At 38.7% G+C, this 20843-nt stretch overlaps 1 protein-coding gene across 1 annotated transcript; it reads left to right on the top strand.

Annotated features, from left to right (window-relative positions):
• Positions 1-1021: 1021 nt before the first annotated feature.
• Positions 1022-16400, top strand: LATS1 (large tumor suppressor kinase 1). Its single transcript, XM_009873245.1, has 7 exons — positions 1022-1372; positions 5003-5153; positions 6949-8474; positions 13099-13681; positions 14316-14498; positions 14735-14841; positions 15836-16400. Exons 1-7 carry the CDS (start codon positions 1022-1024, stop codon positions 16355-16357), a joined length of 3423 nt encoding a protein of 1140 aa, XP_009871547.1. The 3' UTR covers positions 16358-16400.
• The last annotated feature ends 4443 nt before the right edge of the window (positions 16401-20843 follow it).

The following is a 20843-nucleotide window of genomic DNA, read 5'->3' as shown; positions in this document are numbered from 1 at the left end:
TCAGTGAATTTGTTGCCTGAGTTGTTAAACAATTTTACAGTAAGGAGGTTTGGTTAAATTTTGTTTTATTTTTCACTTTGCTCTCATCTTGCCTTATGTAAAATAAATTTAAAAGTTACTTAACCCTTGACAAAGACTAGTTCAGGGAGACGCTAGCTAAGAGACTGTGACAGCCTTAGAAAACTGAACCCTTGAACAGGTTTGAATGGCAGATAGTACAAGAAATTATAAAGTTGCATGCAATGAGCTAGGCAAGTGCTTACTTGTGACTGCTCAAGTTTTTATATGTGACTGCTGAAGAATGGATAAAATTGCAGTAATTAGATACACTCTGCCATGTACGTGGTACTTCTCATTTCCTTTTTTTTGTGGAACTCGATGTCAGAATTGTTGAGCACCCGTGGTATTTGGTGCATACCCTACCGAACTGCGTAGTGGGGTTGGTACCTTCAGCTGTAAGAGTGTCAATGGAGAGAATGTGGGTGAGGAACGCAGAGAGCACCTGGCAGGGAGGGCACGAAAGAAGCAGGGATGGGGTCGCACACATAGAATTTCCTGTGTGCTTGAGAGCCTTGTCCACCACACTGAGTTCCTCTTCACTCTGTCCACATCCTTCACAGTTCAGGACTGTGTTCAGACTTCAGGCACCTGAACCTTTTTTTTTTGTTAACGAGCTCTTAGAAGTCTCTCAGGGTTTGTAATTTAGGTTGAGTAAAGACTGCCTGAAGAAGTTGCTTAACGTGCTTTTAATAACTCTGAAAGCAGCGCTGCATGTGAAGCTTTCACTGCCACCAGTGCTACGTTGTGAACTATGTCACTGCCATGTATGTAACAGGATTATTTTTGTTTTGTTTTGTTAACAGGATAGCAGTTTTGGGTTGCGGCAAACTCTGGTGCTACAGGAGACATGGTTTCACAGTGAAGAGCCACTGCTTTCACAAGTTCTGAAACTACCAGCCAGTCTTCCCTGAATTTTGGTGTGTGCGAGTCCTTGGTGGAGGTTGCATCTATAGATGTTTTCATGAAGAGAAGTGAGAAGCCAGAAGGTTATAGACAAATGAGGCCTAAGACGTTTCCTGCCAGTAACTATACTGGCAGCAGCCAGCAGATGCTACAGGAAATACGAGAGAGCCTCAGGAATTTACCTAAACCCTCAGATGCTGCTAAAGCTGATCACAGCATGGGCAAAATGCTAACTGAAGATCCTAGACAAGGCCGAAACCCCCCCAAGTTTGTAACCTATCATAAAGTTTTGCAGGAGATAAGAAACTCACTTCTGCCTTTTGCAAATGAAACCACCTCGGCTGTTAAAGGAACATCAGAAGTTAATCGACAAATGCTGCAAGACTTGCAAGCTGCTGGCTTTGATGAGGTGAAATATTTTATTTTCAAAATTCAGACTTCTGCTAACTGTAAACTATTAGTGCACGTTGGAATGTTTGGACAGTGTGTAATCAAAATAGCTCTTCTTCAAAATCTGTTAGGTTTCTACTTAGGACATAGTGAAAATGGTAATAATGGAGAATGAGGAAGAAGAATAGAAAGATTAAGGGTGACTTGGCTTCTTTTTTTTTTTTTTTCCTTCCCATTTTTAAGCATCTTGTGCAGTTTGTTCTTGTGTGGTAGAGGTAGGTTGTTTTGATTGTTTGTACCATTTTAACCAGAGAGAGCTGGGCTCTAGAACATGGATTTTTGTCTCGTACACTCATCAGAAGCTTGGATTGTGCTTAATTAAAATATGTTGATAAAGAATGACCATTCTAAACTGAAAGGCAATATACCAGGTATTTTAGAAGTGACTGTCAATGAGCTTTTCACATCTGTGGCTTATATCAACTCAAACTTTGGGGGGAAAAAATAGGATATCCTTACCTTATGCACTTTGCGAAATACAGATAAAAAAAACAAGGTATGTGACAAAACCAGTTGCAGTGTCTTCTCTGCGATATACTCTCAAAACAAAAATGTCAAGTCTCTTGAAAATCTTGGAGATAAGTAATTATTCTGCTATTATTTACATTATAAGAACAAGGAACTAAGTTGTTTAATTATTTTACAAGTTATCAACTAAACTTAATAAGTGAAAGGAGTTTCAGAAATGGTTTCCAGGAATAAAAAATTAAGACACTTAGAGCTCCTGTGTCTTTACTGGGATTTGCACATCAGAGTAAATTACACCTGGTTTTGTGCCTTCTGTGTAAACTTGAGTACAAAAGCAGATTTTTAAAAAAAACCAAAACAACAAACTAGCAAACTGCTCATCTTTCCAAAGGAAAAAGGCCCAGTACCACAACAGGGATTGCCTTTATAGGAGTGCACTGCTTGTAGTAGTGACCAGCTCACGAATTCTGCTGGTGATGATGCTCCAGTATTTACAGTCATCTACTTCTACCAAGAGTGAGCATCCCCAAAACTGTCAACTGGCTTTTCCTCAACAATGTTCCAGTATCAGGTGCTGACAGTGGTTTTCCGTGTTCCTTTCACTTGCTCAGATACACAGTCCAGACTTTGTTTTCAGTAAGAATGGAAAGATTACATAATGATAAAGGATATTGTAATAATTTTCCTCTGTCTTGTGAGTTGTTCCTGAGGTTGTATTTTCCAGTGTAGTTTTTTTTTAAAAAAAAAACTAGATCAGTTCTCAGATCCATTTTTACAGACTGAACCTGCGGTCATTTTTGCAAGCTGAAGAATGGTATGGGGCTGGATAACAAACTAGAAAAGTGTCTTAAACTGGTATTTTTGTTGGTTATTTTGAAGCCTTTTTCTCCTGTCCTTTGTTCTGAGAATTTTCAGGACACTTGTGTTTATATGGATCTTTTTTCAGGCACAGTGCCAGCGTAATCTGTTCCTGCCATATGTTAGCCTACAGTTGTGTTGCCACAATAGTCCATATGGCATTGGCTTCTGAACACAAAAAGAAACAGAGCTGAAGTTGGAAAGCATTTTTCTTGGTGTAGGGTATTTGGGACAGCAAGTAGGAGTGAAATGAGAATGTATTTTGAGCTGAGGTTGTTTTATGGACTGGATTGTAGCTGGAGTGTGTTGGTCAGCTGTTGATATTTACCTTCTCTATTTTTTTTTTTTTAAATATATTGAATGTCAGAACTTTGCAGTTATTCCCTCTACCCCTCGGGTAACAGGTAGCATTCGGGGTTAAAGCTGAACAGACAGATGGGTACCTATCAGTATCAGGTGTGTGTGTATACATATACATACACACACTGTGTATATAAGTAGTTTTATATATATATAATGTATGTATAAAATAATTATGGGAGATTGCAGTTAATTTTTTTTTTTTAAATAATCATAAATAGCTTATAGAAGATCTGTCTTACTTCTCAGGATTCAAGTTCAGTGCTCATATGTTCTGTGTAAGGTGATACTCTTCAAGACACTGAGAACTATACATGTTGTATGGGTTACCAAGGCTTTTGTTCTACAGCTAGAAGAGAGAGGAATCCTTTGGCTATTACTCAGGTCCTCTGTTTAGTGAAGAGGGAAATAGTATCACTTAAAATATTGCTGGTTTTGTCCTTTGAGATTCAATATGTCTTTATGTCTTTGTCATGTGGGTTTTGGTTTATAAACATGTAGGTGTAGCTTTATGTATTGTAGAATTACTTGGCTAAAAAGGCAATAAATTCAGTTTTGAAACTGATTAACAAGAAAATTAAATGTAGAAATGAATGGCAGGTCCTCTAAGAGTATATTCAAATTGGAAATTAAATACTCTGAACAACTTAGCCTTCTGTTTGCACAGTGATCAAATAGAATACTGGTGCTGAAAATGTACTTCTTTGCAGCAGAGCAAGCTTGCGTATGAGAAGCAGTGGTAAACATAATTGTCTTATGAAGAAGATAAGAGATCAAAAATTGTATCTGCTTTTTCCAGCAACACTAGCTAGTCTGTAAACAATGTAACAACCTTATGTGTATTTTTTTATTTTAAACAAAATTTTAAGATTCTGCTTTGTTCTCTGAATTTGATTATTGTTTCTGAAGGCTCTTTATAATTTTTTGTGTTAGTAGTGTTAAAAATGTACACAGGCGTGGTGACAGTATAAACATGGGTTTGAATTATAAGTTGATGCTGACTGCTTCCCTTCTCATCCCTCCTTGATTTCCCATTGGTTTTAGTAGGAGGTGAATGCTGTCCTGTGTAGATAACCTATTCAAAGGTAATGTGAACTGGTTACTTCGATATGACAAAGTATGGGCATAACAAATGGCTAACAGCAGTGTGCTTAATTGTGGGAAATTACACTATGGATTTGCGTCAGACTTGTTGAGTCAGCTGCGCAAATCCTGTGCGATGTAACTGGGAGAGCAGTGTCTGACTTTTAACCATCCCTGAAATTCTGCCTCAGTTGCTTGACCTTGTGATCTCATTCAAGTCAGTGGAAAACCACTGCTCCATAATGCGTTTTCCATTGACAGAGCTGGGATCAGCCATCAGATCAAAACTTGTGTTTGGATCTCTAAAAACACAGAGCCTAAATGTACTACAAAAATGATAGAATTTCTGCCAGTAATATTGTGTTCATCAGGAAGGTTTCTTAGGGAGAAGCTAATGGATATCTGTTGACAAGAAGTCACGCTGAGTTGGCGGTAGAAGAGGGAGGACACAGTTCTGAATTGCACATGAGGGTACTTTTCATAGAACAGCTTAGGTTAGAAGGGACTTCTGGTCATCGTGTAACTAGCTCTTACCTGCGTGGTGCGTATCGGTGCGTCAAAACAAACTGCACAAATAGCAAAGTGACACAACTCACATCGAACTACAGTGCTTCAACATGTTAACTTTTTTCCCTGAAGATTCAGACTGCATTAGTGTTTTGAAGGATCTGTTGTGGAGAAAACACTTCTAAATTAGTTTTAAATCAATTGAGAGGCATCAGTTACGTACTTTGATAAAGTTAATAGAGAATGTTTGGCTAAATGACCACATTTTTTGGTATTTTTGTAATTTATTTTTTGTATATGATTTTCTCTTTAGGATATGGTTATACAAGCTCTTAGACAAACTAACAACCGTAGTATAGAAGCTGCCATTGAATTTATAAGTAAAATGAGCTACCAGGATCCTCGACGGGAACAGATGGTTGCAGCAGCAGCAAGACCTGTAAATGCAGGTATGAAACCACCAGGTAGGTATGTTCATGGTAACTCGGTACCTCACTGAGTGTATTCCTGTAAGTGCAAAATATAAAATAGCAAATTCCTCCTTCACATGCTTACAGTGGAGCAGAGAAGATGTTGAGATATGTTTCTTTGCTTTTAAAATAGCATGTAAAGTAGGTACTGTCATTGCTCCGAAACATAATTACATTTGACGTGAATTTCTTAAATGTATCTTTTAACTGTGGTTTTGGTGTTCTAAGTATTTTATACAAGGAATTCCATTTACATCTCGTTTTAATGAGTTTTTTTTTCTCCCTCACTGGTGTGATGCCAGTACTTTGTTCTCAGTGTCAGGTGCCCTTTAGAAATCAGTAGTGAGGACTCAATTCTTATTTTTTTTTTCTCTCTTTTCACACACTCGCCCACACAGCAGCGCTATATATGAGTACTTTTGTGTGTATATATTACCTGTATATGTGTGTGTATATATATATATATATTTATATATCATATGGCTACAATGTTTGTATTTTAGGATATCCTGTGTCAAGATCCCACTGTTTACTTAATTTTCTGCCTGGTTTCCAGATTTTACTTGTATAATTTTAAGGCAGACTTCACATTTTTGTAGAAGTTAAGAGACAGACTATAGTTTTAGTAGCAAGAGAGTCAGAATTTTGCTGTTAAACAAACAGTAGCTTTCAAATGCAGCAGAAATACTGAACTTCCGTTTGATTGAAGTTAAGGGCTGGCCTGCCAGCTCTGTAAAGTTATATTTTAAGTTGACTGTGTAGGTTTGAGGAAAAATTGGTAGTGGAGTAGCAAAGTACAGCATTATTTTTGTTTAGTCTGTGAAGCAGGATTAGTCAGTGCTTGTATGAAGCTGCTAGCTAGTGCCACCATTTAGCTGTGATTTTCATTGTTACTTGCAAAGATAATAGTAATTAACACATTCTTTTACTGAAGATACAGTGGTTTTCAGCAGTTACAATGTTTGTGTTTAAAAGTGTTGCAGCAGTATATGCATTTAGGAGTGTTGCAGCAGTAACGTTGTAAAAAGAACAGTAGGACTGCATGCACTATCAATTCTTGGCATATTATTTTGTTTATATGATGCAAAATAGCATCTGAAAAGTAAATATGTTGGTTCTCTCCGTTTCACTTTCATAAAGCTTTGATTCTTACCTCTAGACAATGCTTTTACCCACAAAGACATAACTTTTAAAATGAAAGTGCTTACTCAAATTTCACATAAAAGGAGTATAACAATTTTTGATGAACTGTGTGCATACAAGTGTGTAAGTGGGCCATTTGATTTTACAATGTTCAGTTAAATTTTAGTTTAGGAACACTTGATTTATTGTAAGTGTCAAACTGGAAGGAATACCAACATGACTAAACCTCTTTTTCCCCTGGTTTGTTTTTTCTTGCATATACTGAACGTCTCTGCTGAGAATTGTTTGTACTCATGATTAAAAATACATAGTACGCCTAATAATTTTGCACATTACCGTTTTTTTTCTGTTAAAAATCAAGTGCATTTGCAATGAAGCAAAATGCATCTTCAGAAAAGGGATTGCTAAAAACTGATACTATAATGCATTGCACATTTTTGCTCTTATGCTCTGTACTGAGCATATTGCCATTGCATGTTGTGTATTAATAGAAAGAAGTTTCTCCTGTGAAGTACAGTGGATTATGCTATGTCAGAATTCCCATCCTGTTTCTCTGTAATTAATGCAGGAGAATCAAGTACTTAAAGCAATAAATAGAAAGACTTTCTAATAATGTAAATGCCGTGTTTTCTTCTTGTAAAAGCAGGGACCGTACAGCAATCAGTTAACCGCAAGCAGAGCTGGAAGGGTTCTAAGGAGTCCTTGGTTCCTCAGAGGCACGGCCCTTCCCTGGCAGATGGAGTAGTTTATCGCTCGGAAAGTCCCAGCTCTCAGCCTGACGTAGGACGACCGTTATCTGGGTCGGGCATTGCGGCATTTGCTCAGGCTCACCCTGGCAACGGACAAAGGGTGAATCCCCCGCCTCTACCACAGATAAGGAGCGTCACTCCTCCTCCTCCACCTCCTCGAGGACAGACGCCCCCTCCAAGGGGAACTACTCCTCCGCCTCCTTCCTGGGAACCAAACTCTCAGACAAAGCGCTACTCTGGAAACATGGAATACGTGATTTCCCGTATTTCTCCAGTGCCCCCGGGAGCATGGCAGGATGGATATCCACCTCCTCCTATGAATCCTCCGCCCATAAATTCTTCCACGCAGGGTCAGAGAGGCATGAGTGCTGTCCCCATCGGCAGACAACCAATAATCATGCAGAGTTCTGCCAACAGCAAATTTAGTTTTCCCTCCGGAAGAGCTGGAATGCAGAATGGCAATTGTCAGGCAGAATTCATAGTTCACCAGAATGTGGTGTCTGGGAACTCGGTGAGTCGCCAGCCACCCCCCTACCCCATGAATCCAAGTAACAGGCAGAGTCCCACAGCGCTACAGATGCAGGCGGGAGGATCTGCTCCTCCTTCAGCGTACACCAATGGGAATCTTCCTCAGGCAATGATGGTGCCAAATAGAAATAGTCACAACATGGAACATTATAATATGAACGTGGCTGGAATAGCCACGTCCTGGTCGCAGCCTTCCCCTGTGCAACCGCAGTCATCACCTGGCAATGGGCATGACCTGCCAACATGGCAACCCAGTGTGCCCGTACGGTCAAATTCTTTCAACAACCATCACGGAAATAGGCAGAGCCACTCTGGTGGCTCTCAGCCTTCAGCTACAACAGTAACGGCCATAACGCCGGCGCCCATTCAGCAGCCGGTAAAAAGCATGCGTGTGCTCAAACCAGAGCTACAGACTGCCTTAGCGCCCACGCACCCTTCCTGGATGCCCCAACCAGTGCAAACCGTTCAGACCATTCCCTTCTCTGAGAGTCCATCTACAAATATGGGGGTTATGTCTCCTGTTGCAGAGGCTCCAAATTACCAGGGCCCTCCCCCTCCGTACCCAAAACACTTGTTACACCAAAATCCCTCTGTCAATCTGTACGAGACGGGACCCAAGCTCAACAAAGAGGAGCCACCTATTTTAGTCAAGGAGGATGAGAATGAGAAGAATTATGAATGCGTTGATTCAACAGATAAAGAAAAGAAACAAATTACAACATCACCTGTTCCTGTCAGAAAAAACAAGAAAGATGAAGAGAGAAGAGAGTCTCGCATTCAGAGCTATTCCCCTCAAGCCTTTAAATTCTTCATGGAGCAGCACGTGGAGAATATACTCAAATCGCATCAGCAGCGTTTGCATCGGAAAAAACAACTAGAGAATGAAATGATGCGGGTAAACTCTTTATTCTTTATAAATCTATGACTAGGACTGATTTTAAGAAATACATTTTAATTGTAGAGTGTTTGGATAGTACAGATAAGTAGAACGTTGTGATATATCGTGGTGCTGAAGTCTATTTTTAGGTTTTGCATTTGAGATGTGGCAAGTTCTTCATTGCTTTATGTACTTCATTGTCTTAGAAATTAATTTTTATAAGTAAGATTTTTGCATGTCTAAATGTAGTTCATCTGGCATATGGATGATAAGGCAGCAGAAGCAAAATCATTGCTGCATTAACTGAGATTTAACTACATAGCGCATAGCTTTCTCTTATGGGTTCTGTTTTATCGTGATTTGGGGTGAGTTACATACCATATTTTAATGATCTTTCAATATTTTTATTTTTTTTAAATAAACACTGCAGGTACAAGCAAAGCAGGGACAAGTGATTAGTACATTTACATAGTCACCCAAACTGTGATACCTTATACGTTCTGCAGTTTGTTTCCAGTAGCGATATGGATTTTTAAGTTCAAAAACATAGTATTTCAAAGTTAGGGGGTTTTAGAACGAGTGAGACATGGTACCTTTTGTCTAAGTATTTTATAATCCAGGCTATAAGGATATCTGTTTAAACATGGAGTAGTTTAATGGGATAATAAAAACCAGACATCAACAAAAATATGTTAAATCCACTTCTTTGTGCCAACATGAAGTCAGTGGTTATTTCTGAGGTTTCAGTGTTCTACTAAACCAAATCAAAAGGGTAAAAACTTTAACTGATGTGTATATATATATATGTCATTTCAAAAGAGAAAATTGTGAGAATTAGTGAAATTAAGATTGGCAGAAATGGAAATTCAATGTGTGTTACTTTATATATATATTCTTAACGATTGTAGTTGAAAATTAGACATAAGTATGATGTACCTTTCTATTCTATGAAAGAATGTATTTAGCTTATGCTACTCTCTTAATGTACTGGTTTTTAGATCTTTGTTTTCTTACTCTTTGAAAATTTGAAAGTTTAAAATACTTTGAAAGTATTTTATAAGTGTTTGCTTAATCACAAATATGTAAATGTTAGCAAGATTTCTTCCTGGAACTCTTTCTAGATCTTTATTCTTAGTCTTTTCTCTTTCCTTTTCACTTCCGCTAACAGCTGATTTAAGCTATTAAGGTGTGGGAAGCTTTCCTGAACTCTGTAGCCTCCATCCCTGTGTAGACAAGTAAGATTCTGGAGCAACAGTATTTATTAAGAATAGCATGATCCCTTTTTAGAGGGCTTTGCATGCAATCCTGCATCAAAATTAAGCATGAATTTATTTTTACTATTTCCAAGTACTGAAACGTAAGGTTATAATTAATGTTGATTTGCAGAGTTCACATTCCCTTCTTACTGTGTTGTGTTCCATAGCCTTGCAAGCATAAGTATTACTTGTATGAAAGCACTGATACAGCTTTTCTTCATATTTTTTCTTGTGCATTTAAAGCACCCTAGTAAATGTCTCCTCTTACATGAAATACAGTTTATAATATCTGGACTAGATTTAAGGCTAGGACATATAATTACAGGCCAAAGGTTGGAAAATGGGGTATTATGCTGCAGCAGACCTCTCCTTTTTTATCAGAGTATAGGAGAGGAATCGCACAACAGTAGAGTATATTTGGGGTCTTCATGAGAAGAGTAAAGCGAAACTAGCTCATTGAGTTATGCTCAGGAAGTTTAAGATTAAACAAGTATTGAATCCCTTCTTTCCTCCCTTTTGCTAGGAATTTTAAAAGAAAAAAAACACAACAGAATGCATCCTTACAGAAATACCTGCCTTCACCGGATGCTGTATTTCTAGCATCAGGTTTCCTAGGGAATAGAGTGGAGCTGCCTCAAAAATATTTAAAAGAAAAGCGTGCATTTGGCCAAGAATTATACTAGGTGTCTTTGCTGCAAAGAGAAACTTAAGTCATGATTTAAGCCACAGCAGGTTGAAAAGGGAGCAAAATGAGAGCAAATTGTGTGACATCAGAGCAATTCAGAAAGCTTGGGCCTGGCGTCGACTGGGAGCAGTTGGGGGTGTATGTGTGTGAGCATTTGCGCAGCTGACAAAGTTGGTTACTATTTGGTAAATGCTGTAGCTGAGGAGAGTTCTAGGGAAAATACAGCCATGGAGAGAACAATCAGTTTGAAATTAACATTTGTTTTGATGGATGACAGGAAAAAGTGAAGATGGCTGGGGGTATAGGTGACACTGCGGTACTTGGACTCATTTTTTTGCAATAGAACTAGAGAACAGGTACTAGAAGATAAAGCTACAAGATTTTTGGAGACTGTTTGTAGCTCTTGCAGTGATTAGTTACTGTATCGAGTCTCACTCCTTCCAGGGTTTTGTTGCCTTCTGTATTATATTCTTAGCCAGTTTTCTAACAGATTGCTGGGGTTCAGTTTGTTTGCAAGTGGGGCTGTACTGAAGCGCACTTCATGGTTCAGGTGGGATTTGAGTAGGTGGCCCACCGTTGTCTCAACTTCAACAGGGTCAATTCTTCACATGTTGTCGTGACATTTATAAGTCTTCAGAAATCCCTTCTTCTGCACTGAAGTCTGCCATAACCATGTTCATTCTCAGAAAACTTGAGGTGTTTCTATCCTGGAAGACAGTGCCTGGGTATTTCTGCAGTAATGTGTTGAGAAAAGTTCAACTCCCTACTCCAAGTCAAGAAACTGTCCATAGTTCTTCAAACTACTGCTACCCAGTCCTAAGTGGTACTGTAGTGCCTGTAGGGTACTAACTAACTAACTAAAAAAATTTGTCTCAAATTTGAGACAGCCTTCTCCATTTAGATCTTACTGAATTAATATTCCTTGTGAAGTTTGTTTGGGTAGACAAACATTTCATATGCATTTTACTAATTGCATCTCCTTTGGATCTATCTTTGTTATGATGCCTGTAAGAAATTTTCTGTGTTCTAACAGTATTTTCATTAATGTGACATACAGTATTCTGAAAGCATTTTTAAGATCCTAAATGATAACTGATTAATCTTTTATCTCGCCTTTTTTCTCAGTCACATCTATCGTATTTTGTTTCAAGTTCTGTTTTAAGTTAGTCATCTGTTAACATGCATTTTATACTAGTCTAAACTAGTGGTTACCTAATCCTGATGATGGTCCTGAGCACTGTTATGCAGACAGTATCTTAAACATTTGAAGTATTAAGGAGATAAAATTAACAAGATTTGCTATCAAAAATTGATAAGGTGCGACAATAAGAAATCAAAAACTTCTCAAATAATGCTTTAATAACATTTATGATGTTTGCAGGGATTCAATTTGACCGTGTTCAATTTTATAATCAGAATGTCCAGGAAAGAATAAGGGAATATACTGTAGGTTGAACTTGGAAATCATTGCTCTAGGATGGTGATTTCAAGCCATGTAGGCAGATAAAATAATTGAGATGCTATGAGAAAGCAAGCATATAAGATTTTGAAAATTCTGACAGAAAACAAAAGAATGAATAAACTTCAAACTATGTTGGGCTAGTGTCACAGAGAAAAGAATACAGAAAATTGAAGAAAGATTCTGCTCATGTTAAAACCAAAAGAAGGAATATTCTGATTCCAAAGCCTGAGATTTGCCAAGAAAGATGGCACTGGAATTGAATGGCACTTTAAAGGAACTGAACCAGCAAAAATACACTAGGAGGAAGCCAGGTTGGAAGACGATGAGAATGCTCAGTGTGGTTCATGTAGATAAGAGTTTCCATGTTGTAGGTGATAAGTTACGTGTGGCCTGTGCATGTTTCAGCTGTCAGAATGTTAGCGGTGCTGGACGGAACACTAAGGATGTTTGTTCCAGATAGGGGTGTGTGCGCAGATGGGAGTCAGGAGCTGATAACCGTGGGGAGGAGGGAGCACCTTCAAAGAACTGACTCTGCTCAGCTAGTTGGTGTGAAGAGTGGAGAGCGATAGAGAGAGTGGGACTGAAGTCCTGTTAGAAAGACGTGGGTTATGTGATAAGAGGGAAGATCAGGTCTTGGCTTGTGGCAGAGGCACGTGCTCTGTGTGGGTGGACAGTAGGAAACAGGGCCGTATGCGTCTGGTTTGTGTAGCTACGCAGGGAAGTGTGAGAGTTACGTCCTCCCTTCTGCGACTGAAATTCCACCGACATGCTCTAGCAAGCCTGGACAGTGGGACCCTTTCCCACGGCAGCTCCTTAGTTAGCCCTCAGGGACTTACTGCTCCTAGGCTTGTCTTGGCTTCTTTTAGCTCTGCAAAGAGAATCAGGGAGGCAGCTGATGCACACTGCTATTAGATATGTATTTTTTGCCGTGGTTTTCATTGGTGGTTTGCATATTGCCCTGTCTCCTCTCTGGAACCTGCCCCCTTCTCAAATCCCTTCTGGTGCATGGCACCTCATGCGTTTTGCTGTTGAAAGTGATCATGTTTCGTTTTGTATCACTCCTATACTTTTCCTAGAACCCTAATGTGTAAATTAAAACAAAACAAACCCCCTTTAAGTGTTATTTCCCATGTTGTATATAAATATTCGGTTTGCTTTGCCTAAGCCTTGCAATTATAAGAAGATCACCAAGAGTTAAGAGTACTGTTCACTCCAGATTTAATTCTGTTTGCTGCACAGGTTGGATTGTCACCAGAAGCGCGAGATCAAATGAGGAAAATGTTGTGCCAGAAAGAGTCTAATTATATTCGGCTAAGAAGAGCTAAAATGGACAAATCGATGTTTGTAAAAATTAAAACCCTGGGAGTTGGTGCATTTGGAGAAGTTTGCCTAGCGAGAAAAGTGGACACTAATGCTCTATATGCAACAAAAACTCTGAGGAAAAAAGATGTCTTGCTTAGAAATCAGGTTGCTCATGTTAAAGCTGAGCGGGATATCCTTGCAGAAGCTGATAACGAATGGGTGGTTCGCCTGTACTATTCATTCCAAGATAAGGACAATTTGTACTTTGTAATGGACTACATTCCAGGAGGTGATATGATGAGTCTTCTAATTAGAATGGGTGTCTTTCCAGAAAATCTGGCACGGTTCTACACGGCAGAGCTTACTTGCGCAGTTGAAAGTGTTCATAAAATGGGCTTCATCCACAGAGATATTAAACCTGATAACATCTTGATAGACCGTGATGGTCATATTAAATTGACTGACTTCGGGCTCTGTACAGGTTTTCGATGGACCCACGATTCAAAATACTACCAGAGCGGTAAGACAAATGTGAAAGGTTTCTTTGTTATTTTATTGATGTGTCCATCTTTGCAAGAAATTAAATGAGTAGAAAGATGACTGTACTGTTTCATTTCTGAATAATATCACATGTTACAGTATGTCTGCACACCAGTCAAAGAAAGCAACATTTACTTAGGGTGAGTAGTGTGAGCATTGATTCGTTAAGGGAGAAGGAGTGAGCTATGCTGCTCTAAGTTTCTCCCGTTAGCGGCTTCTGAAATTTGGAGAGAGAAAATCCCAGCAGTAGTAAGATAACAACAGCCCTGACTTTGTTTTGATACTTTCAATATTGCTTTCTTTTCTGTTTACATAAGGGCAGTAGCAGTATACCCACTGTGCACCCAGTGTAGTTGGAAAAATTGAGAAAAGATCAAACTCGATGCTTTCTCACAGTTATGGCAGAAATTAGCCTTAAAAAAACAGTGTCCTCAAAAGCTGGTATTTTATATCATAAGCAAAAAGTCAAAATCCTGATATTGATGACAGTTTTAGCTCTCAAATTGAGCACTGAAATTGAAACACATTCTAACAAGAAAAGTTAACAGATAAAGAAAATTAGTTCTTCTCTAGTCTGACATCTTTCTCAATTTTAGTGTCTTTCTCAATTATAGGTGATCATGCACGTCAAGACAGTATGGATTTCAGCAATGAATGGGGTGACCCAGCAAATTGCAGGTGTGGAGATAGGCTGAAGCCACTGGAACGTAGGGCTGCGCGTCAGCACCAGCGCTGCCTGGCCCATTCGCTTGTCGGCACACCCAACTATATTGCTCCAGAAGTGTTGTTACAAACAGGTAATGCATTTTTGCAGTGTACTCTCACTGCAAAGTAACTGATATTTGGGTAGCTTGCTTTACCTTTCTTACACTGACGTTTTTCCCAAGTATATGCTGTTTTGACAAAGAATAGTTAATGTGGAAATCTTAAACAAGTATTGAATAGAATTCTCTTGTGAAGCTGTTCTATTCTTATAAATGCAAGTTTAAAATTAACCTAATGCTTTGACTACCTTGTTTTGACTTCATTTCAGGTTACACACAGTTGTGTGACTGGTGGAGCGTTGGAGTAATTCTCTTTGAAATGTTAGTGGGGCAGCCTCCATTCCTGGCACAAACACCCCTGGAAACACAGATGAAGGTAACTTTAAAAGTCAGATTTTAACAATCTGAAAAAGCAAGCTTGGAATCTACATAGTCTTTCTAATTAATAATGGAATCAAAGGTGATGAGAGAGCTGTTCTATCCATGTTACAAACTAAGAAAAATTTAAACTCTACATTACTGTGGTGGTGCACTTAGTTGTAAAGGGACTTCAGGGACCACGTTCATATCTTTTATCTGGTCATGCAGTAACTAAAAACCCCACATTTCGGATCTCAGCTGTTCCCTTTCACTTCTTGCACCTGTTCTAGTTACTGTTTCCACTTTCTTTTCCTCTCCTCTTCTGGGCTCTGAGTATTCTTTTCCCACCACTTGTCCTCTGCAGCTGCTCGCCTGCAGGGGATTTCCTTTGGTGATGTTTCTGCAGATGCTCAGTGTGGAGCTCAGGTGGAGGAGCAGCAGGTGACTGTGGCAGCTCAGGGTCACTGGCAGCTCAGAGCCATTGCTCCCTTCCCTCCTGAGCCCCAGCTGGTTCAGAGAAACCACCAAGGTGATGTTCTGCACGTGCCATTTTGGCAAAACTGTGCTCAACTAGTTGGCTCAGTTTTAGTGCAGTACTGATTTTTTTTTTTAACTTTTATATCTGTTAATCTCTTCAGTGCATCAAATAAACAAAAATTTGTTTGCCTCACCACCTGTTTGAGACTGTAAGGCATGTGTCTGATTTCAGGTTCCAGGTCCTGAATTTTATGGTATCTTTGTTATATCTGGGTTATTCCATGCCAGACTCTAGCTTAGATTTGGAATGGGAATAAACTTTACTGTTTGCCAGATTTCCGGACAAAGTGTTCGTTGTGTTTCTGAAAGAGCGGCTTCACATTCTCCCTCCCTAGAGTGAAAATGCTTACGTGTGTTGAATGTTTCCTTTGTGGCTGTTCATCTTTTCTTTTGGTTTATTGTTCTAATTTTCACTGTGTCTTTTCCTTTTTATGAAACTGTAAATACGAGTAACACCTCTTTTTGCTTTAAAGGTTATCAACTGGCAGACTGCACTTCACATTCCACCTCAAGCTAAATTGACTCCAGAGGCCTCCGACCTTATTATTAAACTTTGCCGAGGACCAGAAGATCGTTTAGGCAAAAACGGTGCAGATGAAATAAAAGCTCATCCTTTCTTTAAAACAATTGATTTTTCAAGCGATCTACGGCGGCAGTCTGCTTTCTATATTCCAAAAATTGCTCATCCTACAGACACGTCAAACTTTGATCCAGTTGATCCAGATAAATTGTGGAGTGATGATGATAAGGAAGGGAATAGAAACGATACACTTAACGGCTGGTACAAAAATGGAAAACATCCAGAACATGCTTTTTATGAGTTCACCTTCCGAAGGTTTTTTGATGACAATGGCTACCCATACAACAATCCAAAGCCCATTGAGTATGAGTATGGTAGTTCCCAAAACTCAGAACAGCAGTCAGATGATGATGATGATGATGATGATGAACAGGCAGGTAGAGGAGTTCAAAATCGTGACTTGGTTTATGTTTAGTAGAGGAACACAGATTAAAAACTAAATAAACTTATTTTGCAGCTGCAGCTTTTGAAAAGTCTTGTCTCTGAAGTGAATTGAGAGAAGATTGCTAGTGTTAAACTTTTATCCTGGTGTTCTCAAACCAGGACGACATGCTTGTGCTTTTTTTATTTTTTAAACACTAGGAAAACTGTGTCTTCTGAACATTTTGTTTCCCTAGAATACAGGGAAATCCTTCTCAAATATTAATTTATTCCAGCATTGTTAATTGTTTAATTTGGAAGAAAATTGGTGTTAAGTGAAAAAAAAAAATCACTTGAATTTTATTATCTGTTCTCTGTACTCTAAGTACTGAAAACAGGACATAGGGATTTTTTTTTTATTTTTTTTTTCCTGACATGTTGCCTGGTATCTATTTGTACAGGTACTGCATAATTTTAGAAAACAAATTTACACTTCAGAATTTTTAATGCCAGGGTGGTTTTTTTTTTTCTTGCATTGACCAAATATAAAACCTACTTTCCACTAATAAAGTTCTCTGATACATTTCTAGAGAGGAAGAAAAAAAAAAAGGCTGCTGTAACCTCACTTCTCACTGTATTTAGCCTAATTATTCACAGTGTTGGAAAAACTGAGCCATCTCTCTGGTGAAATATTTTCAGCTGTTGTGGTAGTGGCATAGTTCGCAGCTTTGGAACAAGAAAGTGTCAGTCTTGGCTGTAGTGTGATTGTAAAGTGATAAAACATTAGAATGAGTATTTTATTAAATAATGATTGAGTTTGCTATTAGTAACACTGTAGCATAGGACTGATACTCTCAAAGCAGAAGGACTGCTCACTGAGAAGCCACTTGGTTGTCTCCTGCCATCGCTTCTCCTATAGTTATGAGACGAAAATAAGCCTTTAGGAAAAACACTACAACCAAACTGTACAGTCCTGCTTTACTTGTAATTTTTAATTTGAAAAATAAATTCTTGAATAATTTCTTATTACATGTTTGAGGTAGCAATGGGAAAAGATTGTAAATCGTGGCTTTTGAGACTGTTATTGTGGAGACCAGTTTCATGTGGCTTTAACAGTTTTCCTCCTAGTTATGGTTCCAGACAGCAAGGAGAAATGTCAGGCACCACACCAGCCTGTCTGAGCTGTCAATACACCACAGTCGGGGATCTGTCTTTCACAGCCCCGTTCAGAACAGAATTAGGAGCTTACGGCTATGTCTGCTGCGTTCTGCGTTGCTGTTCCCATAAGCTGCTGCAGCAGGTGAGCAGGCATCCCCTGGGGTCTAGGGTACTGGCTCCTCCCTGGGAGCAGGGAGGGGGACAACCCTCTAAGCATCTTCCTTGGAGACGAGACCAGGAATTACAGGAGAGAGACAGAAACGTTTACGTTTTTGTTTATTTTTTCCTCTCTCGCTCCTTTCTCCTGAAGCTAACACAGTGGTAAAGAGAATGCACTATTTTTAGTAAACTTTATGTATTTTAAAACATTTCTTCCTCCTTGGAATTGAATTCCAATGGATAATCTAATAATGTGCCTGCAAGCATTACTGCTTTCTTAAATTATCTGTGCCATTGCACTGGCATTGTGACTATCTGAAGATCATCAAACTGGTGTTCACAGCTGCTATTGCAGCAAACGCCAGGTATTAGTTTCCTTTTCTCACCAAACTTAAGAAATTCTTGTGTGGCCTTTCTGTGGTCCAGTTCAGTGTGTTTCTTTGTGCCGGTGCAACTGTGCTAGATACTTGGTCAGTGAGAAAACCACTTGGTGATTAGCGTTCAGAGGTTTCTTTCTTGTAAGTGTGTTCATTTGAATGATCCATTTTCCACCATGGTCATTTGTAGTGGCATAAACAAGGAAAAGAGTGAACTGCAGGAAAGAGGGTTGGCAGTGGGGAAACTTCTGAAACAGACTTGGTCATCAGAGAAAACCTCTGAAGTTCACCCCTCTGCTCGGAAGTGCTCATCATGGTTAAGAGATGGTTATGAAACATCGTTTTTGTTTTTTCAAGCAGGCATTTGGTTACTTTCTGTAATGAAAATGGGTTTGTAGCTCAATAAACCAGTTCCTGTTCTGCCTGCGGAACAAGTATATATATTGAATAAAACTATTCCTGTTCTGTTCCACAGCTGTTGAAATAGAATAGCTTTTAAGATTCATTTCATTTAGCTTAAATATTACAAAATGACTGCAGTGATAAACTACTCCATTTTATATATTATGTAAAAAGGATTGTTTTCTATGTAAATAAACTTTAAAGATTGTCCTCCTTCATAGTAAGTATCCCAGTAAAACTGGTCTACTTGTCTTGGAGTAAAGTATAATATATTTCTGGTTAAAGGTAATTTAATCAAGCCTGCCTTACCATTTGTGAAGTGTGCAGAGAAAATCATGTTATTTCTTCATTAAATTGACTGTTAAAATTGCTTTTTTTATCTGAGTATATTTTTCCTTTGCCCACATTGTATTATGGTATATTCCTGTTTAACACTATAACTGGTCTTTAGCCAATGTGTTTAAAAACAGGACAAAAAAGGGTCTTGTAAAGGCACCACAGTTCCATACAATTGCTTCAATTACAGGAAATTACTGAGTCTTTTAAGAACATGTGCAAGTACTGAAATATTAAATACTATTTTACTATTTTAAAACAAATATTGGAAGAGTTGACATGTTTAGAATTTGGTAGATGCTTCTGGCATTCTGTTACCTTGGTTTAGAAGTTGTAATATATCTTGTTTGAATTTTGCCACCTATATGCTGCAGTATTACATATTTCCTTGTAAAAAAGCAGTGTGTTACAGTCCAAGTTCTCTGAGAAGGTTAGGTAAATATTGTCACAACTCTCCAGTGTGCTATGCCTTTACCCATGTTTTGAAACTTCATGTTTCATACAGAGATTCGGAGTCTATTGAGATTCTTCATAGCTGCTGCTTAAAACTCCTGTGTTTCACTGGTGACTTACGATGGGGATTGATTTGTGCAGGCAGTTGAGAAGAGAGCCTCCTTACCAGCAGCTGTGGAACTTTGCAGTGAGTTTTAGTTCAGGTTACTTTCACTTTGTAAAGCATGAAAATGGATTTATTTTTTTTTTATGTGCCCTTGTATGCATATTAATTGTATTTATAAAATGGTCTATAATCCTATAACTGTACTGTAAATACTATTTGATACTCGGTGGCGTTCTATCCTAGGGCAGGCCCTCTTGCTGTACCTTTTCTACCCTTGATTTGTAATAGAATCTATAGAGTATATGGCTAGAACGTCTCTTTGAGACTGACGTATCTTCTGCTGTTGCAAAGCTATGAGTGGGAATGATTTATTTAGACTCCTTTTAATATTATTCAGCTAATAGGCAATGCAGTGGGTGGGTTCCTAGATGATGCTGCTGTCACCCATGATACTAGTAGGCTTTGGTTTGATGTCTTTAGTGTTTCAGATGAGACCTGTGATCTGTTTGCTTTAATTCAGCCAAAGCAAAAAGATAATAAATTCGGTCAGTGTTTTAGTAAAATGCTTGAATGCCTTAAGATGCTCTTGATAAAGGCACTATTGAAGTTTACTGATTTTTATATATCTATATAGACACATATAGATATTTCATGTGTGTATATGTATATATAATGTCTTTTTTGTATTATAAATATACTTCTGACTGTCGGTTCTTTTGGATCTTTCAATTAAATTCATAGACCACTGCACAATTCTGCTTAAGCAAATTATTCCTTTATTAGGTGCCTGGTTAGTAAAGTTAACAATCTTGCTTTATCTCACGGCCATAGTAAGTTACTCACTGGTCCTTTGAGTGTTCTGTAGTTGTGTCTGTCATGATGTCAGTGTCCCCTTTTGCCAGGTCTCTGCATACCTGTAGTCCAGCTACAGACTGATCTCTGCAAGTCCCTTGGTATTTGTATAAAAAGAACGTGCATCTTCTATGCCGACGTTGCCAGTCAGTACTCTGGGGCATCCGTCTCCTCTGTGCAGGAGTACCAGCTTTCGCATTTGTCTGTGCCCAAGAGCTGAGGAGCTGAGGCTTCCTGGCCTCTGCTGACTGCGGTTAGCACAGTGTGTGTATTTGACCTGGGGGTATATGGGTGAATAGTTGCGTTGCCACTTATTTGAAAGTTCCTTCAGAATAAGAGAATTCCAGCACTAACTGAGCTTAGCAGCTACTGGTAATCAGGGACATTCCTGAGTTTTAGAAACTGATTCTGTTTTCTCAGTATCACTTTCTGTAGCATAACACCTGCTGGGGTAATAAAAAAATACAATGAATATACGAAGTGGAAATCCTTGTTCTGGCTAATCAAATAATAGATGTTAACAGTAGTTGCCCAAATGCATTATTTTTCTTCTCCTTCACTGCCCTCTCCTCCGAGTCCCCTTAACGCTGCGACAGCTCTAGTGATTAACAAGAAAATATACATGTTTAATAGGAGAAATATTACTGTTCTCAAGCCTGTTCTGAAGAGCATACATTTTGATGTGCAAGAGTTCAATT

The sequence above is a fragment of the Apaloderma vittatum genome, unplaced genomic scaffold, assembly GCF_000703405.1.
Source record: "Apaloderma vittatum isolate BGI_N311 unplaced genomic scaffold, ASM70340v1 scaffold43887, whole genome shotgun sequence".
Taxonomy (NCBI): Eukaryota; Metazoa; Chordata; class Aves; order Trogoniformes; family Trogonidae; genus Apaloderma; species Apaloderma vittatum.
Note: the sequence above shows the minus strand (reverse complement) of the source record. Positions and strands in the feature narration are given on the sequence as shown.